The 24405-nt window shown below is 38.3% G+C and overlaps 1 protein-coding gene across 1 annotated transcript in view; it reads left to right on the top strand.

Moving 5' to 3' along the window:
• LOC150110095 (uncharacterized) overlaps positions 1-23006 on the top strand; it is a 279334-nt gene extending 256328 nt beyond the window's left edge. The window contains exon 8 of the mRNA XM_090391369.1: positions 22500-23006. Coding sequence (XP_090247495.1) covers positions 22500-22559 — 60 coding nt within the window. The 3' untranslated portion in view covers positions 22560-23006. The remainder of the gene's footprint in view (positions 1-22499) is intronic.
• The last annotated feature ends 1399 nt before the right edge of the window (positions 23007-24405 follow it).

The raw sequence follows: 24405 nt of genomic DNA, 5'->3' as shown, positions 1-24405 counted from the left end.
ATCTGGGCACAGTAGTTGAGATGGGGTCTTATCAAGGCTTGATACAGAGTAACAATAACTTGCTTGTCTCTGCTTGTCAAAGTATTCTTCAGCATCCAAGTGATTTGATGAGCTGATTTAGCCTTTGCAATGTGTCCCCCTAAACTTCAACTCCCTATCCACCAACACTCCCAAGTCCCTGGCCTCATCAATCTCCTGGAGTACAGTTCCACCAATGTGATATACTGCTGCTAATCTTTTCACCCCCAAAATGCATAACCTTACATTTTGCCACAAAATTGACATCCATTCTCCTTAGCCCAGACCTCCAATCTATCCAAATCATCCTGCAAAATTTTGACATATTCTGCATTCACTATTGCCCTACCCAACTTTGCATCATTAGCGAACAAATGAACCATTCCTCTCAAATCCTTCCCTATGTTGTTAATGAACAAATTAAACAGCAGCGGTCCAAGTACAGAACCCTGTGGCACACCACTAGTCACAGACCATCTTTTGGACTCTATTCCTGAGTAAACTACTCTCTGATATTAAAAGACTTTTGTAATGCCAGAAGTTGAGGTGGGGGGGGGGATTTAGCATCAGTTAGATTGAATTGGTCAAAACTGTAGGCATTAATCAGACTTGGTTAACAGAGTAAGATATTATCATAGGGTTAGAATGTAAGTAATAACTGTATTGTCATAAAGAATAGAGAGAACTCAACTGGAGGCGGGATTCTGCTGATGATAGCAAAAGTAGAGTTTAAGTAGGATGCTACACTTCAGGGAGGCAGTTCATTTGAAGCTGTTTGGTGATTCGAGATAGAAGCAAGTAAGACAGAATAAACATACTATAATTAGTTGTTGCTGTAAACAGGGGAATAAAAAGGGGATAAGAATGACACATCAAATCAGCTCAATGAGCACAGGGCAAATAATATTATTGGGGGGGTTTCAACTGTGGGAAAATAGATTTAAAGAAGGAAAGGGCATGGAGAGAGAGAGAGGAGGGTAGGAATATAATTTATTTATGGCACTATTGAGATAATGACCTGAAAAAAAATAATGTGAAAAAAGGTTCCTATAGATTGAAGGTCTTGGATCTAATGATAGCATCAGAGAATTTGTTCTTAAGTAATCACTTTGATTGGGGAAAGTGATCATGTAGTATTGATCTAGATTTTCACATATCACAAAGTAAATTATATTGTCAAGTGTAATTATTAATATTATTATTTTCCTGATCCACATGGTGTCACAAGACTCAATCTAGGAGTCAACGCTAGTGAAAAAAAAGTATCATACCACTCTTTAACCACCTTACCAGCCATTATGGATCAAATACACATCCTCAAAAGCTTCGTATCCATCATATATTTCTATATAATATGAATGGTATTACAATTTTAATATGCACTTTGCATCCATGACAACTTGGACATATATATACGTCCTGGCCGGTAGCGTGGTTAAAATCATCTGCAGTCTGCATGTTCACCACCCTCTCAGACAATGTATTCCATGCTCCTACCACTCCCCATGCAAAAAACTTACTTCTTACCCTTTTATTCACCACCTCTTTTTGCAGCTTCCAGAGATGGCCTCTTGTCCTTGTTCCTTTCCCTCATTCTACCATATAAAAAATCTCAAGTATTAATACGACAGTAACTCTTCAATAGCTTAAAAGTCTCCATCACCCCCCCCCCTTTGCCTTCTATCCACAACCTCTGCAGTCTGCATGCCCTCAATCCATCCTCATAATCTATGTTGTACAGTCCTGGCATCAATTTTGTTATCCATCTCTGCACCCTCTCCAATGTTACTTCATCCCCTACAAATCCTTGTGATGAGATCTGACCACAAAAATCTAGATGTTGTCTAATCAAAGCTTTATACAACAGGATATCATCACACTTTTATCTCTCATGATTAGCGTTCTCCTCAACATTGCCACAATTCTTTGAGATGCTTTCACAACCTTTGCAATTTCTCCTTGTAACTTTGAATTTCTAATTTACAGTATCTGCAAACAGCTGAACATCTCCCTGTAGTTCTGTGACAATATTATTGACATGAAGATTGAACAGTAATGGTCCCAAGACTGAAACCTGTTGAACTCCACTTATGACTTTCCTACTCTCTGATACTGATCACTCATATACAACTCCCTGATATCTATCAGAGAGCCAATCAACAATCCAATTTACTAACCTGATATCCAAACCCATATGATGCAACTTAAAAATCAGCTTGTGATGTGGCACCCTGTCAGAATGCCTTTGGAAAAATCCAAAAAAAATGACACAATGTATGCCTTACCTTCATAGGTAAGGCATACATTGATACCCTTTAACAAATCCACGCTGGCTTAAATAAAGAATATTACCCTCACTGCCCAATTCCATTTATAAGTTCTTAACAATTTCTCAAAAATCTTAGCCACCAAAGAAGAAATATAAACAGCCATATAGTTTGATACCTTCATTCTACAACTAACCTTATGCAATGGTATTATCTTACCCTCATTCCACTCTCTAGGAACCTGTCCCATTGCAAGACTTTCACTGAACAGCCAAGTTAATGACAAAGTCAGTTCCATACCATATTCTCTTAAAACCATATAAAAGTTACATTCTCTTCATTCACTTCTAACACTTCACCACTCATTATCTTTCTAGGAATAAAACCTGTAGTACCATTATGGAAGACACTAATAAAGTGATTATTAAATAGCTCAACTATGATATCTGCTTTGGTCACACAAGTTCCATCTCCACCAAGCAAAATAATCTGTCCATGATAATTTTTTCTCCTATTCACCACATAGCAAAAAACCTTCTTAGGATTCTCGATGGATTTCAGTGCCAGTCTACTCTCATATTCTACTTTTTCACCCCTTATAATGCTAGTCACTTTCCTAGCCTGAGCCTTATATTCTTCATGCAACTGCACTATACCTCTCTCTCTCTCTCTCTCTCTCTCTTTATATGCCTCCATAATCCCTTTTTCTTCTGCAGCAATAAAATCCCTTTTATTCCTTTTGTTATCCATTTGACTCCAAATTGCTTTCTTCTTCAGTCGAGGTATACAATCTATCATTGCTATCAACAAATTTTTATGAAGTATCTCCCATGCACTGATGACCCCTCTTCCTTTAAATTCTTTCATCTACTGCACTGCTGCAAACTGGTTTCTAAGTCAGGGATAAATGCAGCACAGCTTTCTATAAACTTCTCCAGGATGTCTCAATATATTGGAATGTTATTGAACAGCATGACTAGAACTGGGGAATAGAAACATTCAGATAATGTGGTAGACTTCTGTTCACAGCACATCAAGTACCAGAGCTTTTATTTTTTTATAACTTTTAAATGCAGATGTTATTGCTTTTGGTCTATGAATCTATTCAGCTAAGCTATGAAAAGGCTTTAACACGTTCTTTGATAGTTGTAAGAGTTGATTATTAAAGAAGGTGGATCATCTCATGAATGAACATAGCAGAGGATATGAGCTGTGCTAAAAAAGTGTTTTTAATTAGTGTATAACTGGCTGGTTGGCCAAGTGATTAGCATATCCACTCTTCAACCAAGGATTTGAATCTCACCATGGGCATGGATGTTTGTGATTGTGATACTAACTCTGTGTAGAAAGTGCCTCTGCAACCCTATTACTTCTTCTAGCAGATGGCTTTACTTCCAGAACCGTGTGAGGAACAGGAGCGACCATGTAACGTCCACAGACATTATTATTATTATTATTATCCAGGCCTCCATGGAGTTAAGAGACTGTGGGAGGTCGTTTTTAGAAAACAAAATTTACCATACCACTCTTTGAACCCATTGACCGTTCCTGCTCCAACCACTCTCTGAGGCAATGCATTCCAAGGTTCAACCATCCTCCACACAAAGAAACCACTCCTCACCCTCGTGTGTACAGCCTCCTTTCGTAACTTCCAGGGATGGCCCCTTGTCATCGTTCCTTCCCACCATTCCACCAAGTGAAAGAACTCTCCATTGTCTATCCTGTAACTACTTCTCAACAGTTCAAAAGTCTCAATCATATCACCTCTCCTTCTTCTATCCACCAAACTCTGCAGTCCACTTCCCTCAGTCGATCCTCATAACTCATATTGTACAGTCCTGAAACCAACTTTGTTATCCGCCTCTGTACCCTTTCCACAGTCAATTTATCCCCATCAAATCCTGGGGATCAAATTTGAGGACAATAGTCTAAGTGTGGTCTGATCAGGGAGGTTATGATAACTCTTTTATCTCTTCAGGTCAGCGTCCTTCTCATTATTGCAGCAATCCTCTGTGTTACCTTCACCTTCACCACTTTTGCAATATGCTCCCTGAATTTCAGTTTTCTATCAATCATCACCACCACCACCAGATCTCTTGTATCCCCTACCTCCTCCAGTACAGCTCCTCCAATCGAGTATGCATCCTCCCATCGATGGATCCCAAACCTTGACTTTACATTTTGCTGCATTGAACCGATGCCCCCATTAATTTGCCCATCTATCTAGTTTATTCAAATCCTCTTGCAGGACCACCACATCTGCACTATTACTGATAACCCTTCCCAGCTTCACATCATCCGCAAACAACTGAATGTCTCCTTTCAATCCATTGACAATATCATTGATATAAAGGTTAAACAATACAGGTCCCAGTACTGAGCCCTGTGGAACCCTACTTATAACCTTCTGTCTCCTTGATATTGACTCACCATACACAACTCTCTCTGATACCTATCACTCAGCCAATCCTGAATCCATTTGACTAACCCGACATTTATACCCATGTGCTGCAACTTAAATATCAGCTTATCATGTGGCATCCTGTCATGTGCTGCAACTTAAATATCAGCTTATCATGTGGCATCCTGTCAAACGCCTTTGCAAAATCCAAAAAAATGGCAGTATATGCCTTTCCCTCATCAACTGCTCTTGTCACCTTATTATAAAAGGCAATCATATTACTAAAGCAAGAGCACCCCTTAACAAATCCATGTTGATTCTCACAGATAACATTACCCTCACCTGCTAAATGCTGTATATAGTCCCTCACTAATTTCTCCAAGACCTTAACAACTACTGATGACACACAAATAGGCCTATAATTAGATACTTCCAGTCTGCTACCGCCCTTATGCAGCGGCACTATCTTTTCTTCCTTCCATTCCCTGGGGACATTTCCCACAGCCAGACTTTTATTGAAAAGCCAGATCAACATAGCTGTCAGTTCTTTAGCACATTCTCTCAAAACCCGTGGTGAAATACCATTCAGTCCAACAGCACTGGTATCCAGAGTACTCAGTATTTGGAACACACTCTCCTCTTGCACCTCTAAACCCTGAACCTGCCCTATCCCTCTAGTATTAAAACCTCCTCCAGGATGGAATACCCGAATAAAGTGCTCATTGAACAACTCCACTAAGTCCTCTGCATGAGTCGCTCTATTCCCATTTTTATCCCATAATATCATTCTTCCACAATCGTTTCTCTGCCTACTGGCCACATAGCTAAAAAATTCCCTAGGATTTTCTTTGGCTCTTAGTGCCAATCTTTTCTCATATTCCAGTTTTGCCTTCCTCACCATTCTGGTCACTCTCCTAGCCTGCATCTTATATTCTTCATGTATCTGTCCTCCACCTCCCTCTCCTTATATATCTGCCATAATCCCTTTTTCAACTGTAGTTCCTGTTTGATATTGTTTGTCATCCACTTTACATCAAATTGTGTCTGCTTCTTCACTTGTGGAATACAGCTTACTATTGCTTCTAACAAATATTCTTTCACAGTTTCCCAAGCACTAAAGATATCCTGGCATTCCAATTCTGCCCTCCATGGAACTTCCCCTAGTTGATACCTAAGACTATTATAATCACCTGCCTTATAATTCCACATACGTTCCCTTTTCTTTGAAACACCCGCATGTCAGTTCATCTTCCAAGTCAAAACCACATGGTTACTCTCTCCAACTGGTGGGAGAGATGTCATCTCACTTATTATCAGCTCTTCTGATGCTATGACCCAATCCAAAACTCTTGAACCTCTTGTTCTCTCTATTACATGCTGCTGAATACGTTTGTCCATCAAGAATTCCAGAAATTCTATCCCTTTCTTACTACTTGCATTTTCCTCTTCTCAGCTTATACTGCTGCAGTTAAAATCTCCCATAACAATCACTCTTCTTGCACTTGCCAAGCTCAACTGCTTAAGCATCTCTTGATCATCACCCTTTGTGCTCCATGGTTTATAGAAACACCTCACTAAATATCCTGTTTTGGCCACTTCTACCTCACACCATATGCTTTCAAAACCATTTGTCACTGCCTTCCAAAGTCTCCACTGAGCACATAAGTCATCACTTATCATAAGCAGTACTCCACCACCACGTTTTCCTTTCCAATCCTGCCAAAAAATGCTGTACCCTGCCAGTTGAATTCCGGTTATTATATCATCCTCCGTGAACCACGTCTCAGAGATCCCAATAATCTTTTGCCAGGTTGATGCTATCACGCCACTAATTCATCTCCTTTATTTCGGATACTCCTGGCATTAGTATAGAGCATAAAAATGTCACTGCTTCTATACCTATCATTGTCCCCTCTCGACACCCCCCCCCTGGGCTCAACGTTACCTGATATCGTACCCCCCTTCCCCCAAACACCTATTCCCACAAGAGGCCACCCCCTGCTACCATCCACCCTGGGAATTCTAGTTTCCCTGCATTGACACACTGACTTGTTCAGAAAACGGCAATCTTTCCAGATGCCTTTGTCCTTCCACATTCAAATGCAAGCAGTCTCTAGCATACAGTTTCCTTCTGTCCTCAAATGTCCTCCAAGCATCCACATATTCCAATCCTCTCTTCTCACACATTCTGGTTATTATGTGATTCAGGATTGCTGCTCTTCTGCTCAGCTCGTCACTATCATACCTGGGCAATACGCGCACACGCACACACACACAATCTTCCCTCTCTGCATTTTTCTTTTGCATTAGTACAACTTCAAGCAAGAATTTCAGATCTTTCGCTGCCCGATTTACACTGCCTCTTAAGTCATTCGTGTCCACTATCACAATCATTTCATCCACGCTTTCACCAGTCTTAATTGCCATAGCCACATTTTCTATCATCCCTCTAGCAAACACACCTCTGGCATCTTATCTTGCACAGCAGAGATCATCATCTTCATACATCATACCTCTAACCAGTCTGTTCCTTGATTGCTCACCTGCATCCCTCACTCTTTCCTCTAGCCCTTTCTTCCTATGTTCTCCTACTTACCTGCTGTCCTCACATCACTCTGTCCCTGGTTCCAGCACTCCCTCGCATTCTTCTCGTTTCCTCTCTCTGACTTGCATTCTTCTCATTTCCTCTTGCTGATTGTTTCCATTCTCCTCTCCTCTATCATTCCCATAGTCTCTCTCATTCCCTCTCCTCTACTGCTCCTATTATCTCCTCTTCTAGCATTCCCATACCTCTTTCTCATTCCTTCTCCTCTACTGCTCCTATTTTCTCCTCTTCTAGCATTCTAATACCTCTCTCTCATTCCCTCTCTCCTACTGTTTCCATTCTATCCTCTTCTGTCATTCCTAAAATTCTCTCCTCTTCCATCATTTCCAAAATTCTCTCTCTACCTTAGTCTGATTAACCTTGCATCTCTTCCATTCTCCTAATCTCATCTTTCATACTTCTCATCTCATTCAAGACATTCCACTTCCTCTTTCAGCTCATCTATCTCTCTCTGCAAGTCAGTCACTCTTGATTGAAATTTATTCTCCCAAACAAAACCATTTCCGAAACTTTCAGTCACTCACGCCTTCCACACTATCGACTATTATTTTCTCATTCCTATTTTTTTCTTCATTCTCTCCTATCACACTACTGAAATGTGAAATTTTTTATTTACATGTATTGTGTGGCTTTTTATCACAAATTGTGCTGCATTTTTTTTCAGTTTGGATACAAGTGTCCTTCAGTAATGTTGTTGTTTGAATTTTTTGTTGTTTGTATTGTGTTTTGCTACTTGTTTGTTCATGCTACTTATATTTCTGAACGTGGTGTCCATAAAGAAATGAACATCGGTAGCATGGAAGGCTTCAGTATGAAGATCTAGCTCTGCCTTTGATTATTTGCAGTGAATGCGTTGGGAAAATTGCACCGAAAAATGTGAAAGATTTTTAGGCTGTTTGGGTGAACAAGAAGAAGGAAAGCATTGATGTATATGGAAAGTGTCTTGATAAATTAGAGCAATTAGAAAGGGGGGAGCAAGAGTTGGACTCCATTAGAAGATATTAGACAAGAGTTAGTAAAATGAAAGGTGGAATGAAACATCTAGAAGAGGATATTAAACATCTAAAGAAGAGATTGGCTGAGAATGAGGAGTATGTTAGTATTATGAAAAAAGTGTCAAAGGATAGTCATATATCATTTTATGAGGACTCGATCATTAGAGGTGTGATGACTAATAAAGTGCACTGGTGGAACAATAAAGCAAATAACTGATGCATTGCAGAAAAGGAAAGACTGGGCATCAGAATTAGTGATACTCATAAGCACAAATGACTTAGCTGGGGAGGAAAAGAACGTTGATAGAAACTTGAGGAAGTTGTTGCAGCAGGTAAAGAAGAATAGTATTGTTGGGAAAGACGTAGGTGTATTGCCCAGATACGATAACAGTGAATTGAGAAGGAGAGCGGAGATAATGAAAAGATGGCTCAGTTGTGTGAGGCAAAGGGTGTTCAGTTTGTAAATCTGTGGAGTGAATATGAAGAAAAGTCAATGGTTTAAAGTTGATGGATTGCACTTGAATGGGTTTGGTGTTGGGCACTTAAAGTCTATTGTTTTCTGAGAAGGCACAAAGTCAAGAAGTTAATGTAGTAAATGATCAGTATCTACTTGTGAAGCAGGATTTCACAGCTAAGCAGATTATACAACAGTAGGAAGATGGATATGAGGTTGAAGATGTGGTTGCAGCAGCACAAGGTGATGGAATGCGGAAAGGTAAGGATGGGAGAGGTGGGAATGCAAATCAGAGTCAGGATCAGGAGAAACTGGAATGGTCAGACTGAAGAGAGCAAGAGAGGTGTGGAATAGCAGCTAGAATAGAGAATGTTGGTGCTGGTAGAACAATCTCAAAGGCAGAGGGACTGTTAAACCCTCTACCAAGATCTCTTATGCAAATGTACGGAGTATTCGAAACAAGAGAGCTAAGTTTGTTGCATTGATTGAGTCGGTATAATTGGCATAAGTGAAACTTGGTGTCTGAAGAGGATGTGATGTTGGGAATAGAAAGAAGGATATTATTATTATTGCCCCAAGACCAGTCAAAGACACATCTAGGAGGGCCCTTTATCATACACACAGCTTATCATACTGTGCCTTGAACACACTCAAATTCTCTGCAGACACCACACTCTCAGGCAAGACATTCCAAATATTCACAACTCTGTATGCATAAAAACCGGTTTCTCACTCCCCTGCTTACACCCTCTTTATGCAGTTTCCAGGGATGACCTCTGGTTCTCCCCTGATCTCCTACTGTTTTCTGTAGAACCTCTCCAACATTGATCCTATAACAACCCACCCCTTAGTAACTTGTAGGTCTCTATCATATCTCTCCCCTCTTCCTCCTATCCACTAGACTCTGTAAATTGCATCTTCTCAATCTTTCCTCATATTCGACATTCCAGAGGTCAGAAACTACCTTCGTCAGTCGCCTCTGTACTTTCCAACATATCTTTATCCTTTTGAAAACCAGGTGACCAAATCTGAGCATAGTACTCTGTATGTGGCCTAATCATGTTAAAGATGTCAAAGTCTTATACAATGGAAGAGGACTCTCCCTGCATAAACAAAAAATCAGTGTCCTCGCATTTTTCTCAGAAGTCTGTGTTGTCTTCACAATTCTGGCACTGTGTTCCCTAAATTTCAGATCCTTATCCACAATCACCCCAAGATCTCTTATTTCCTCCACCTCTAACAATATATCCCCATCAAGCATAAATTCTACATCACATCTTAGTTTCCAAATTTTAAAACCTTACATTTTGCAACATTGAACTATCATCCCCATTTCCATGCCCAATCAATCACTCAATTTATTCAAGTCTTCTCATAAGGCCAAAATACTTCATCCCAACATCTGCAAACAACTGTCTTATTTAAATATCTCCATTTAAATCTTTGTTGATATCATTAACATACAAGGGCCCCAAAATAGACACCTCAGGGGTCTGTTTTGTGACATTCCTTTTCTGGGATATTGTTCCCAAATACGCAACTTGCTGATACCTATCAGATAGCCAGTCTCCTATCCAATGCACTAATCTAATATCCAATCCCCATCCACTCTAGTTTGACTATCAACTTATCACGCGGTAATCTATCAAAAGCTTTGCGAAATCTGAGTATTGTGTATCCCTCTGTCCAAAAGGAGAGGGATACACATTAATATACCATCACCATATTGTAAGGTGATAGTATATTAAGTAGATTACTAAATCATGACCTCCCTTTAGCAAATCTGTGCTGTCCATCGAAGATAATACCATTGTTTTCAACCCAATTCTGGATCCTAGTTCTCACAAACTTCTCCAACAACTTAATCACAACACCTGACACACAGATGGGCATATAATTTGATTTTTGAATTCTATCACCTCCCTTATGAAGTGGCACAATCTTGCCCTCCTTCCACTCCTTAGGAACTTGACAGAGTGCAAGACTAATTTTAAAAAAAAAGTCAAAGCAGATGTCAACTCCCTGGCATGTTCCTTCAGAATACGTGGTGATATATTATCAATTTCCACAGCCTTATTAACATCAAGTTTGCTCAACTCCCCATACACCTCTTGCTCACTTACAGTCAGTCTCTCTTCCCCAACATCAACTGCTCTTGATCTCTCCATGATGTCACATTCATACGACGGAAAGAACTTTATGAACTGCTCATTAAGTATCTCCACTATATCTCCCAACAGCTGCCCTTATACTATTTTCTCCAATCAGTGTCATCCTTCCATAATAATTCTTTTTTTTTTTTCTTTTGCTAGCTACATATCGAAAAAAGTCTATAGGATTCTTTTTGACTTCCTTCGCTAACTGCTACTCATACCTCACTTTTACTACCCTTACCAACCAAGTCACCTGCCTTGTCTAGTCTTTGTAATCCTCATGGAATTGGTTATTATCACTTCTCTTATGCTGCCTCCATAATGTCCTTTTTCTCTGTATTGTATGCTTAATCTCTTCATTCATCCATTTCACACCTACCTTATTTAACCTTCTGAACCTTGGAATGCATTTAGACATTGCTTCTATAGATAATTGTTGAATATCCCCAAAAGTTGCATTTATCTCTTTTCCAGCTAACACCTCATTCCATGCTACACCTGCAAGCTGTTTCCTGAGCTCTTCATAATCACCACCCTTGTAGTTCCACATATATCCTTTTCTCACAGAGTTCTTCACATACTTCTGGCAACTACCCAGGTAATTACTTCATGGTCACTCTCACCAATGGGAGGGTGATTTGACACCTCTTCTATATTACATCCTCTGATGAGATGATCAAATCCAAGACCCTCAATGCTCGTATGCCCTCTGTTAGATACTGTCTGAAGTAGTTATCCCTCAAAAACTCAAGAATCTCATTTTCTTTATTTTCAGTTGCTATCTCATCATTCCAGTCTATATTGCCATAATTAAAATCACCCATAATGATTTCCCTTTTCTTATTTGTTTGGCTAATTTGATTATACATTTCATAGTCACTACCACCTGTTGTGTCAACTTTCTTCTCCGTTGTGTGTACTGGCTGTTGACCGACTCCACTTGTGAACACAAAGAATATTTATTTTAGACTGCGCCACTCTGTGTTCATAATTAAGTGATTAATGTTGTAGAATCAGTCATCAACAAGTATGATGTTACAATAATTTAACTCAGACCGAAACGTTCTTTTAAAAATTATTCTTAGGTCTTACAACAGTCGTGTTTGCCTAGCCTTTCATTATCTTCTCATTAAATAGGGTTCCCGCTTAGATTCGAACTGTTAAATGACGGTGCAATGAAATAAATCAGACTCACAAGATATAGATTAAATAAGAAACATTTAATACACTATCACAAGAAATTACATTAATTGTTCATATTTCTAATAATAACTTTACAGTAGAGCACTTGTAGCACAGTTATTTTCATATACATAGGCTTCTACCTCTCTTATTGAAAAAAAGGTTTTTAGTACAATTCTTATATATGATTATCTATTCAATTGCTTTAAATATAGACTCTGCTTAGTCATTCACGAATTGCATGTGGAGGATCTAGACTTCCTAAATTTTTTTTTCAAGGTCTCAGATAGTATTTCGTCTGAACAAAACCTGATTCCTTATCATGATTTGTGTATTTATCCTCCTCTACTTTCTCATTCAGATCTCTACTGCTCTTATTGTCTGGGACAATTTGTTTCCTATATCTGTAGTGCGGGAATGTTTCTTCATAGTAGAAATCTCCTTGTCAGTCACTAGTGTTGCATCTTGGTTGTCTCGTGATTGGGTGAATGGTTCCATTGGTATCTTCTCTGAAATTACTCACTCTTTGGCGATTCCTCCTTTTTCCCCATACACTCTCCAGTGAATCTCCTAGGTAGACCAATCGGTCAGGCCTATTCCCTTTTATTTTTTGTTTTACTTGACTTTCTAGGTAGACCAGTTGCTTCAGCAAAGTTAATTTCAACTGTTAGTTGGTCTCCAGTGCTAACTTCTTGTTCAGGTCTGGATTCTTGTTGTAATGTCATTCTGCGCTGAGTTGAGCTTCAGGTTGATTAAGTACTTCAGAATTTGCATCACTATCATGCACAATTAGTTTACTTGCAGATGATTGTACCTTATTAGGAGGTTCTATTTCATTTGGTATACAAAACCTTCTTGTCAGCCGCTTCCTTAGAGTATGTACAGGCTTATTGTTGCCTCTCATATTTCTTTTTCTGTTCATCAGGGATATCTCACCCCTTGAAAAATCACAAGAAAAGTGATACTTTTCTATAAAATTAGTCCCCAAAATGATGTGAGAGCCCGAGTTAGGTGTTGAAGGGATAACAAGTAAGTCTTGCCAGACACATAGTCTAAAATTTGGGAGATAAATTTTTGTGCGAACTTTCTCATATGCTATAGAGTTGAGTTTGAGTCTGAGAAAGTGGTAATTCTCACAGGTCTCCTTAATTGGGCAATATTCTTCCATAATCCATGTTTTATGCTTAAGAAGTACTCCTTACTAATGGTTGAAGTATTACAGCCTGTATCTAATAAAATTATTATTATTATTAAACAAGACCTCATGGAGTCAAAGACTCTTTTAGGAGGTCCTTTTATCTCACACACATCTCATCACACCATGTCTTAAACACATTCAAACTCCTTGCAGACACCACACTCTCAGGCAAGACATTCCAATCATTCACAACTCTGCACGAAAAAAACCTGCATCTCACTCCCCTACTCACACCCTCTTTATACAGTTTCCAGGAATGACTTCTGGTTCTCCCCTGATCTCTTGCTATTCTCTGTAGAACTTCTCCACCATTGATCTTATAACATCCCCTTACCAACTTGTAGGTCTCTATCATATCTCCCCTCTTCCTTCTCTTCACTAGACTCTGCAAATTACATCGTTTCAATCTTTCCTCATACTCAACATTCCAGAGGTCAGAAACTACCTTAGTCAGTCTCCTTTGGACCCTCTCCAACATCTCTTCATCCTTCTGAAAACCCGGTGACCAAATCTGGGCACAATGGTCCATGTGTGGCCTAATCAGAGCCTTATACAATGGAACAAGAATCTCCCTACTTCTACACATCAGTGTCCTCCTCATCATTCCCAGAAGTCTTTGTGTTGTCTTCACAATTCTGGAGATGTGTCCCCTAAATTTTAGATCCTTATCCACTATCACCCCCCAGATCTCTTATTTCCTCTACTTCCAACAATATATTCTCACCAAGCATAAATTCTGCATCAGATCTTTGTTTTCCAAATTTTAAAACCTTACATTTTCAACATTGAACTCACATCCCCATTTGCTTGCCCAATCACTCAATTTATCCAAGTCTTCTTGCAAGGCCACCACATCTTCACTACTCTTTATGGTTCCTCCCAACTTTGCATCATCTGAAAACAACTGAATATCTCCATTCAAATCTTCGCCAATATCATTAATATACAAGTTAAATAGTAATGGCCCTAAAACAGACCCCTCAGGCACTCCACTAGTGACTTTCCTTTTCCTGGATATCGCACCCCCCATACAGAACTTGTTGATACCTCAGATAGCCAGTCTCCAATCCAATGCACTAATCTAATATCCGACCCCATCTGCTCTAGTTTGACTGTCAACTTATCATGAGGTACTCTATCAAAAGCTTTTGCGAAATCCAAGTATATTACTATGTATCCTTCTCCTCTGTCCACGGAAGTAGTCACTTTTTTGTAATAAGTAAGTAGATTACTAAAACACGAACTCCCTTTAGCAAATCCATGCTGTCCATCAAAGATTATACCATTGTTGTCAACCCAACTCTGGATCCTAGTTCTCACAAGCTTCTCCAACAACTTAACCACAACACCTGACACAGAGTTTGATGACACCTATAGTTTGATGCTTGAGTTCGATCACCTCCTTTATGAAGTGGCACAATCTTGTCCTCCTTCCACTCTTTAGGAACTTGACTAAGTGCAAGACTCATATTAAAAAAATATGTCAAGGCAGGTGTCAACTTTCTGGCACATTCCTTCAGAATATGTGGTGATATATTATCAAGTCCCACAGCCTTATTTACATCTAGTTTACTCAACTCCACAAACACCTCTTGCTCACTTACAGTCAGTCTCTCCTCCCCATTATCAACTGCTCTTAATCTCTCCATGAAGTCACATTCACAAGATTGAAAGATCTTTATGAAATGCTCATTAAGTATCTCTACCACACATTCTACAACTCCTGTCTTTATACCATTTCCTCCAATCAATGTCATCCTTCCATAATCATTCTTTCTTTTGCTGGCTACATATCGAAAGAACTCCCTAGGATTCTTTTTGGCTTCATTAGCTAACTGCTGTTCATACCTCTCTTTAGCTACTCTCACCAACCAAGTCATCCTCCTTGCCTGGTCTTTGTAGACCTCATGAAATTGGTTACTTCCACTTCTGTTATGCTGCCTCTGCAATGCCTTTTTTCTCTGTATCGCATGCTTAATCTCTTTATTCATCCATCTCAAAACCTACCTTATTTAACCTTCTCACCCTTGGAATACATTTAGACATTCCCTCTACTAAACAGTTTTTGAAAAAGCTACATTGATCTCTTTTCCAGCTAACTCCTCATTCCATGCTACTCCTGCAAGCTCTCGTCTAAGCTCTTCATAATCCCCCCCCCCCCCCTTGTAGTTCCACATACAGGGTGTTCGGGATAAATTTGACATATTTATAATTAATTATATTTTTCCGTAAGTTACATGTATTAACACACACTTCTCTTCATTTAAAAGTTTGGACCCTTCTTCATTCATATACAAGATGTCAGAAAGGATGGATAGCTGGAACCCACCTGAATCATGGAAGAGAATAACTTGTATCATGATGATTCGTGCCCGCCATCAAAATAAGGATATTACGACTGCTGCCCAATGCTCCCTGAATACAGTAAAAACAATCAGGCATGAACTAGAGACTTGCAATGGTGACTACGAGGATGTAGCAAGAAGAAAGATCCCTAGCAGACGATCTGATTGCGTTCGTACAGCAGAATTCCTCGCAAATCTGCAGGAACAGGTGTTGAAGAACCCTGGCATTGGAATTCGGGCTTTGTTCGTGGAGTTGCTAACTGTAGTCAAGCCCTGGATAACAAGGGTAGCCAATGGTAGGCCGTATGTATGGCAGCAGGATTCGGCCCCTTGCCACACCTCTGGGAAAAGTCAAAAATGGTTGTCTGAAAATGTCTACGACTTCACCAGTCCAAATGTTTGGCCTCCAAACTCCCCAGACCTTAACCCCATGGATTATTTTGTATGGGGCGCAGTTGAAAAAGACACCAATCGCACTTCCAGTAATACAAAAGCCCAGTTAATGGATAAAATTAAAACAGTTTTTGCGGCCCTTCCCAGGGAGACTGTAGCATCAGCTTGTTCGAGGTTCCGAAGCAGAATTGAAGCTGTGATCGATGCTAATGGTGGTTATTTTGAGTAAATCTTGTTGATAGTATTGTAATTAACTCTGCCTGTAATGTTTTTTTGTCAATTCATTAAATTTAATAGATACAAAGAAGATTTTCTTTTTCCTTACGAAACTGTCAAATTTATCCCGAACACCCTGTATACCCTTTTTTCACAGGGATCCTTGCACTGCTGGTAATCCCCTCATAGTCACTTTCACCAATTGGTGGATGATTTGACACCTCATTTATAATTACATCCTCTGATGAGATGACCAAATCCAAGACCCTTAATCCTCGTGTGCCCTCTGTTACATACTGTCTGAGGTAGTTATCTTTCAAAAACTCAAGAAACTCATTTTCTTTACTTCCAGTTGCTATCTCTTCATTCCAGTCTATATTGCCATAATTAAAATCACCCGTAATGATTACCCTTTTCTTATTTGTTTGGCTATCACCACCATCCACATTACCAGGTCTATAACAACATCCCACCAAGTATTTGATTCTATTCACCTCTATCTCACACCATACTGCCTCAAAACCACTGGCCCTATTTCCCTCTTGCATCTCTACCTTGTATGGACATAACTCTTTCTCTATCATCAATAGCACTCCCCCTCCCTTTTTATCCCTTCTATCCTCACGAAACACATCATACCTTTCCGTCTCTATTCCTGTCAGGATGTCGTCCTCATTTAACCGTCTCACTTATTCCAACAATCTCTGGGTGCACAGACGGAATTAGTGCTACCATTTCATCCGCCTTGTTTCTTATACTTCTAGCATTGGTATACAAACACAACAACTCATTTCTGGATCTACAGCTAGTTCCACTGATACCACTCACTCGATGTGATCTCTCCATGCTGGACTGGGGCCATTTCCCTTTCTGCTTCTACATTTTAGAAACTTTTGCAATTCCATCTGTTTCCTCTTGATCCCTGGTCATCCCATTACTTTTCTGCCTACACATGCTCTCACCTCCTCTTGGAGCATCCACCTTTCTCACACTGTGTACCGCTGTCTACCCTGAGCCTCCCCGTTTCCCTGCTCCTCTTGCACACCCATTCTCTCATTTTCTATACTCATATCACTCACTTCCCCCATTCATTTCCACTTCTTCAATCTCTCCTGTCTTACTCTCTTGCTCTTCCACATCACTCCCCTCTCGATCTGATTCATTCTCTCTATTCACTTCTCTACCTTCCAGCAGCAGTCTCTCCAAGAGACTCACACCATAACCACTCAAATGCAGTCCATCGCTCCCATACAGCTCACTTCGTCCCTCAAACTCATTCCACACATTAACAAACTGTACTCCCATCTCATCTGTTACACCTAAATCCTTGGATATTTCCTCTAATCTTCATTCAGTCATTTCAAAGTTCTTCTAAACTCATTCAGTTTAGAGGAGCTTTGTAATCTATTGCATTCTCTGTGAGGAATATGTCCAAAATTAGAATCCCATCTGTTATCCGAGTAGGTTCCTCTAACATAGGAACAGTTTCTTGCAATATGTCCAGTTTTATTGCTACGAAAGCAGTTGAGAGAAGCTCTACGGTCTGTTAGATATTCTCTTTTTTGCCTGAGGTTGAGAGGCAATGGACATCTGTTAAATGATATTCTCTAGTCCTTGCACCACCTTATCTAGATTAGCTAATATGGGTTGATTTTGCCTTTCCACTTCCTGTTTGATCGTCTCGTTGATTCTATCCATTGTGGGGTTGTGGTCTTCTTGAGATTTTATAGTGATGGCTGTTAGTTGTCTCACTACTTCATCAAGATGATCTATTACTGGTTGGTGGAATCTCTTTACTTCTTGCTGAACTAGGGATTGTACTTCTTCAGTTAACTTCTCTTTGTATTGATCTTCATTCTCTGACAGGTGATTATAATTTATAGATTTCTCCCCAACAATTTTCTTCCCCTTTTCCTTTTTCTTCTCCTTTCCGGTTTCAACTAGGTTTAGGGAACAATCAGTCCCTTCTATGACATTTACATGGCCTACATTGGATGAGGGACAAAAGTCTCCTATCGTTTGTTCCCTTTCCTTGACAGCTTTAAGGCATTCTTCTAACGTAGTAATTCTTCTCTTGTAGGCTGTCTCTCTGGCCTTACACCTTGTCGAAACTGTTGAATTATGGCCCAATCCAAATGAGGTTTGTCTACATTGGATACATTTAGACTATTAGAAAGCGTTAACATGCGATTATAAAAATCTGTAGCACTTTCTTTATCTTTCTGTGTGATCTTCTGTAGTTTTCATAGGTTTGGACCAATACTTCTTAGTTTAGAAAATTGCGATATTAAAACGTCTTTAAATTTCGTGTACTCTAATGTTTCTTTAAGTACAGGGGATGAATACAGAAATGTCTTTGCTTTACCAGTTAATTTATTCGGAGTAATATCAATAACTGGTAGTCAGTCCAATTTACTATCTGAGTTTTTCAACAAATAAAAAAAAAGATAATACATAGTCTGATTCCTCCCCTGAACATGGAGGAAAGACCTGCTGGGGGTTTACAGTTTGGAAGAACTCACTGTCCTCCATTCCCATGCTGGATTCAAGAGCCATATTGGTTTATCAGTTACAATTCTAATTACTCACAACTTTAAAATAGAAATTAAATGAGATAAAATTACTTGCCTGATTCGTTTCGCAACCTGCTCACCGTGATTCACTGAACTTTGTTACTAAAGTTTTAAGAATTAATCCTTCTCAAACTAATTTCGAAACTTAATTAATACTCGTGAATCAACATCCTGCCAACTGCGCCATTTTGTTGTGTCGACTTTGTTCTCCATTGTGTGTACTGGCTGTTGACCAACTCTACTTGTGAACACAAAGAATATTTATTTTAGACTGCGCCACTCTGTGTTCATAATTAAGTGATTAATGTTGTAGAATCAGTCATCAGCAAGTATGATGTTACAATAATTTAACTCAGACCAAAACGTTCTTTTTAAAATTATTCTTGTCTTACAACAGTCGTGTTTGCCTATCCTTTCATTATCTTCTCATTAAATAGAATTCCCACTTAGATTCGAACTGCTAAATGAACGGTGCAATGAAATAAATCAGACTCACAAGATATAGATTAAATAAGAAACATTTAATACACTATCACAAGAAATTACATTAATTGATCATATTTCTAATAAAAATAATGTGATTATGAAATAAACAAGTTCCCATTAAAACAATAATAACTTTACAGTAGAGCACCTGTAGCACAGCTATTTTCATATACATAGGCTTCTACCCCTCTTATTGAAAAAAAAGGCTTTTAGTACAATTCTTATATGATTATCTATTCAATTTTTGCTTTAAATATCGACTCTACTTAGTCATTCACGAATTGCATGCACAAATCTTAATCACACACCAAGAAATCTTCAAGTCCTATCATTTTATTACTATAATTCTTGAAAAGTTAATTTTAGCTTATATCATGTTCTCATAGAATAACGTTCACTTAATCACACTTTCAAACACGAATTGTTATCATCATAGCAAAGCACTTTCTTTCTTTCTTTTAGTATATTCATGAAAGACTTAGAAAGGATTTTCTTACCGGGACAGTTGATTTACTTAGCTTATTATCACAGATCCTGAGAGATACTTCCTTGCTTTATTCTAGCTTTCTTCTTTTGGTCACATCAGTACGATAGAATCCTGGTTTATCGTAATGGCTCGACCAGTTCGAGAACGCAAAGCCTTTTTCTCTAAATTGACGATCCTTCAGGCTTTCTAGGCAATCCTTGCCTTTCCTTACATCCTTTACTATTATTGAATGAGGAATTAGGAATCTGGATATGAACAAAAACCTAAAAGTTAAGTGAAAAAACCAGAGAGCTCCACTGTCCCTTCTTCCCTGTTCTAACTCGCTGCAATTCCCTTTTTTTCCCGCCAAAAACTGGTTCATGCTGGCTTCGTTACACCGTATAGCAACTCGCGCCGAAATGTGCGCTGGCAGATAACTTCGTAACTACATGTAGGGCTTAATTCTGTTATGCTGACTATGTCCTTTGCTATGGTTTCCCTATGCGCATTAATACAGAGTCTCCATGCACTGTTTACATAATATATACATACTCTATACGGAAATAGTACAGGATAAACAACAAACAACTATTAGAATATATAATTATTTTATAACTATGGAATAAACAACATTAAGTAATTAATTCACTATTTATCTGATGAGCAAACTTAGCTCAGGGAATGACAGATTATGTTAAATCCTGAATGAAGTATTAATAATTTATAATTCTCTTCATTCAGAATTTAACACATCCACATTACCAAGTCTATAACAACATCCAACCAAGTATTTCATTCTATTCACCTGTATCTCACACCATACTGCCTCAAAACCACTGTTACTATTTCCCTCTTGCATCTCTACTTTGTATGGACATAACTCTTTCTCTGTCATCAATAGCAAGCACTCCCTCCTACTTTTTAATCCTTTCTATCCTCACGAAACACATCATGCTCTTCCATCTCTATTCCTGTGAGGATGTCGTTCTCATCTAGCCAGGTCTCACTTATTCCAACAATTTTTTTGAGTGAACAGAACTCAATTAATGCAACCATTTCTTCTGCCTTGTTTCATAAGCTACTAGCATTTGTATACAAACACAGCTGCTCATTCCTGGATCTATAACTAGTTCTATAGCTCTACTGACCACTCATTCGATGTGATTTCTCCATGCTCAACTCAAGCCATTTCCCTTTCTCCTTATTCATTTCAGAAACCTCCAAATCCAACTTTTTCCTCTTGATCCCAGGTCATCCACTTCCTTTCCTGTCTACACATTAATTCATATCCTCATGGAGCATCCACCTTTTCATGCTGTGTTCCCCTGTCGACTCTGAGCCGCCCGTTGAATAGGTGTTCAGCGAGAAGTTCTGGAATTTGTCGTTTTAGTTTTCTAATAATTTTTCATGAATAAATATTTCATAATAGAAATATTCTGAGGAGAATAATATTCTTGAATATGTCGAAAAGCTCAGACCCAGAATGCCGAATAATATCTGCATATCATTAATTTTCCCACATCGAAACCTTTCAACATTTGGGAAAGAGAATACCGCTGTGTATGACGGGTCATAAAAATTGCCTGCAAGCAGATTATAACAATGGGTGGCATATCCTCTGCTCTCAAAACTGAAGGAAATGACATCTGTGTAGTAAATGTCAGTGACTAAACACCATATTTTTAAATATGGAAAAATTCATGAATTATCATTAATTTTCAGACATCGAAATCTTTCAACAATCGGAAAAGAGAATACCACCGTTTATGACCAATCATTAAAATTGCCTGCAAGCCAATTACAACAATGGGTGGTGTGTTCTCAAAACTGAACAAAATAATGGCTGTGTTGTAAATGTCAGTGACCAATCAGCAAGGAAGTATAAAGAAAATTTTTCCACTGAAATTGAAGATCAAGTTAGTCTGTATCCGGTTCTCAAATCTATTAATACTGAATACTTTCTTTGCAAGTTCATATTTCAGTGTGTAAGTGCTTGTTCTGAAACTGGATTGCTGTGATTTTTTTAAAAGTAATAGGAATACAGATTTAAATTCTAATATGAATAAGAGACAATGCACTTTGTTTAATTTTGGTATTAAGAAATCTCTTATTGAAGTTGTTTGTGACAGAACAGATAGTGAGTCATCCACCTCAAGCCTACAAAGATCTCTAGGATGTACGAAAGGAAGGGAAAACAACTAGCACACACAGGAGAAAAAGTCTGCATTCACTCGTAAGTACGTATAATATAAATTTTTGGTGATCAGAAGAGGATATGTCGATGAAAATCAGTACAAATTAATTTATTAAAAATTTATTAAATTGATGTTTAATTATCAATTATTAATTAATAATAAAAATCAGCTATATTAATACATTACAAAATAACCAAGGTGTTCTGTGAAATTTTCAGGATTTGTGAAGTGTTCCGGCATAGAAAAAGTTTGAAAAACCCTGCTCTATACTCATATTGCTCACTTCTTCATTCATAATCACCTCTTCTCTCCTGTCTTACTTTCCTGCTCTTCCACATTGCTTCCCACTTGATCGGATTCATTCTCTGTACTCACTTCTCTACCTTCCATCACCAGCACTCTCTCTAAGCGATTCCCACCAAAACCACTCAAATGCAGTCCATCTTTCTTTTATTATTATTATTACTATTATTATAAGTTTATTAAGCTCATTATTATAAGTTTATGATTATACTATGGAGGTGATAAAATGGTAACTTTCTGTTTGTATAGATTTTGGATGATGCACTGCTGTTGGATCAAGGTAATATTGATATAAAGAAACTTCTCTGACTGAATCAAACCACTGTTTCTACTCCTCAAACATAGCATACATTTTATGAACATCTTCAGGTAGTAAATGACTTTTGTTGCCTGGTATGAGACCATTACTCTGCTTATTGCAGGCCTGGAGTAGCTTGAAAAAATAGTATCTTTGGTTTCTGAAGCAGAAAAACTGGATTATTTAACCTGTAACCTGCTGAGTGTGCTAAAATGTATGAAAATCTGGTTTACAGCATTTCTGTAAGTTTCATATAAAAAAATTAAGTAACATCTTTGCTTTAATATTTTCTGTGCTAAGAGCATAGTTTATATAAAAACAAGAAAATAGTCCTATTCTAGAGTAACTTGATCAGAACTGCTATCTCCAGATTTTGTTCCTTACATTTTGGAGAGAGAGAAGAGTATATAAAAAAAGATATATATATGTGTGTGTGTGTGTTAAAGATACCAAGCTATTTTACACCTGGTTTTACTCCATTTCCTAAGTAAGCAAAAACAGACAAATAAGTCGAGTTTGTGCCTGCAAGTATTGCAAGTCTAGCTGATCCTACAGGTAGTGCAAGACCAAGGCAACTCGTGGTAAAGGTGGATAAGCTCTGATCACTATTCTTAATATTTACCCTTAATGCAAAGCACATTTCCTGGAGGAGATATATGATGCTATGTATTAAAGGCAAGGGGCCACTACCCAGACTGGTTTCGACCTTTATTGAGGTCTCATCAGTGGGGGCCAGGCTAGAATTACCAAGATTTTAGTAATACAGAGCTTAAGTATTTTATCAGAAAAAGTCACCATAAGGTGTTTTAACCTTATTAAATAAAAATCTCAGGATGAGAGATAGATGTCTACATTTCTCTCTCATCCTGAGATTTTTATTTAATAAGGTTAAAACACCTTATGGTAACTTGTTCTGGTAAAATATTTATAAACTACTTAATGCAAAGCACATCTCCTGGAGGAGATGTGCTTTGCATTAAGGATATTAAGAATAGCGATCAGAGCTTATACACCTTTACCACGAGTTGCCTTGACTTGCACCATGTGTGGGGTCACCTAGACTTGCAATACTTGCAGGTGCAAACTTGACTTACTTGTCTGTTTGCTTACTTGGGAAATGGAGTAAAACCAGGTTTAAAATAGCTTGGTTTCTTTAACATTTATTATATCCAAGGTAAAATACTTTCTACATATATATATTAGTTTTTTATGTATTTCTCTCTCTCTCTCTCTCTCTTTTTCTATATATGTGTGTGTATATATATAAGGACACAGAAGGAGGAGGTGAAACTGGTCTTTTGAATTTCAGTTAATTTGTATGAATTAATTTCATTTATACAAATAAAGTTTCAGTTTGCCAAATATGTCATAAAAGCAGTTCCACCTCCTCCTCCTGTGTCCTTAGACAAAATAAGATATTTCATGAGTTTGTTGATTATTCAACTTCATTAACAAAGTCTGTCATATCATATCTTAGATTTGTTCAGCTTGCTCTCTCATTGCCTTTCAGGCAATTCATTCCATGAATCTAACCTCATGCAAAAAAGTCACTTCTTACCTTATTACTTACTACTTCAATAACTTGTAAGCATGGTTGAATTTTGAAATCATGCTGTAGACACAAAATCTGGAACTTTTTCATGCCACTTCATCCAACAACCAATGATTCTCTCATACCAGGCAATGAAATGTTGCAATAAAAGTTGTTTGATCAGTGAAAGTAGTATTAGACTACAGCCTCTATAGCTTAGTCAGTGATGACAGTGTCCTTTGTTTAAAAAGACCTGTCTTCAGATCCTATATATGATGATGTAAACATAACAACCCTGATAGGTTATTGGGGGTAATATGTTAAGC

Source organism: Typopeltis vanoorti, chromosome 1 (assembly GCF_054136105.1).
Source record: "Typopeltis vanoorti isolate ZY-2024b chromosome 1, IOZ_Tvanoo_1.0, whole genome shotgun sequence".
NCBI lineage: Eukaryota > Metazoa > Arthropoda > Arachnida > Uropygi > Thelyphonidae > Typopeltis > Typopeltis vanoorti.
This window is presented reverse-complemented; position numbering and strand designations above follow the sequence as displayed.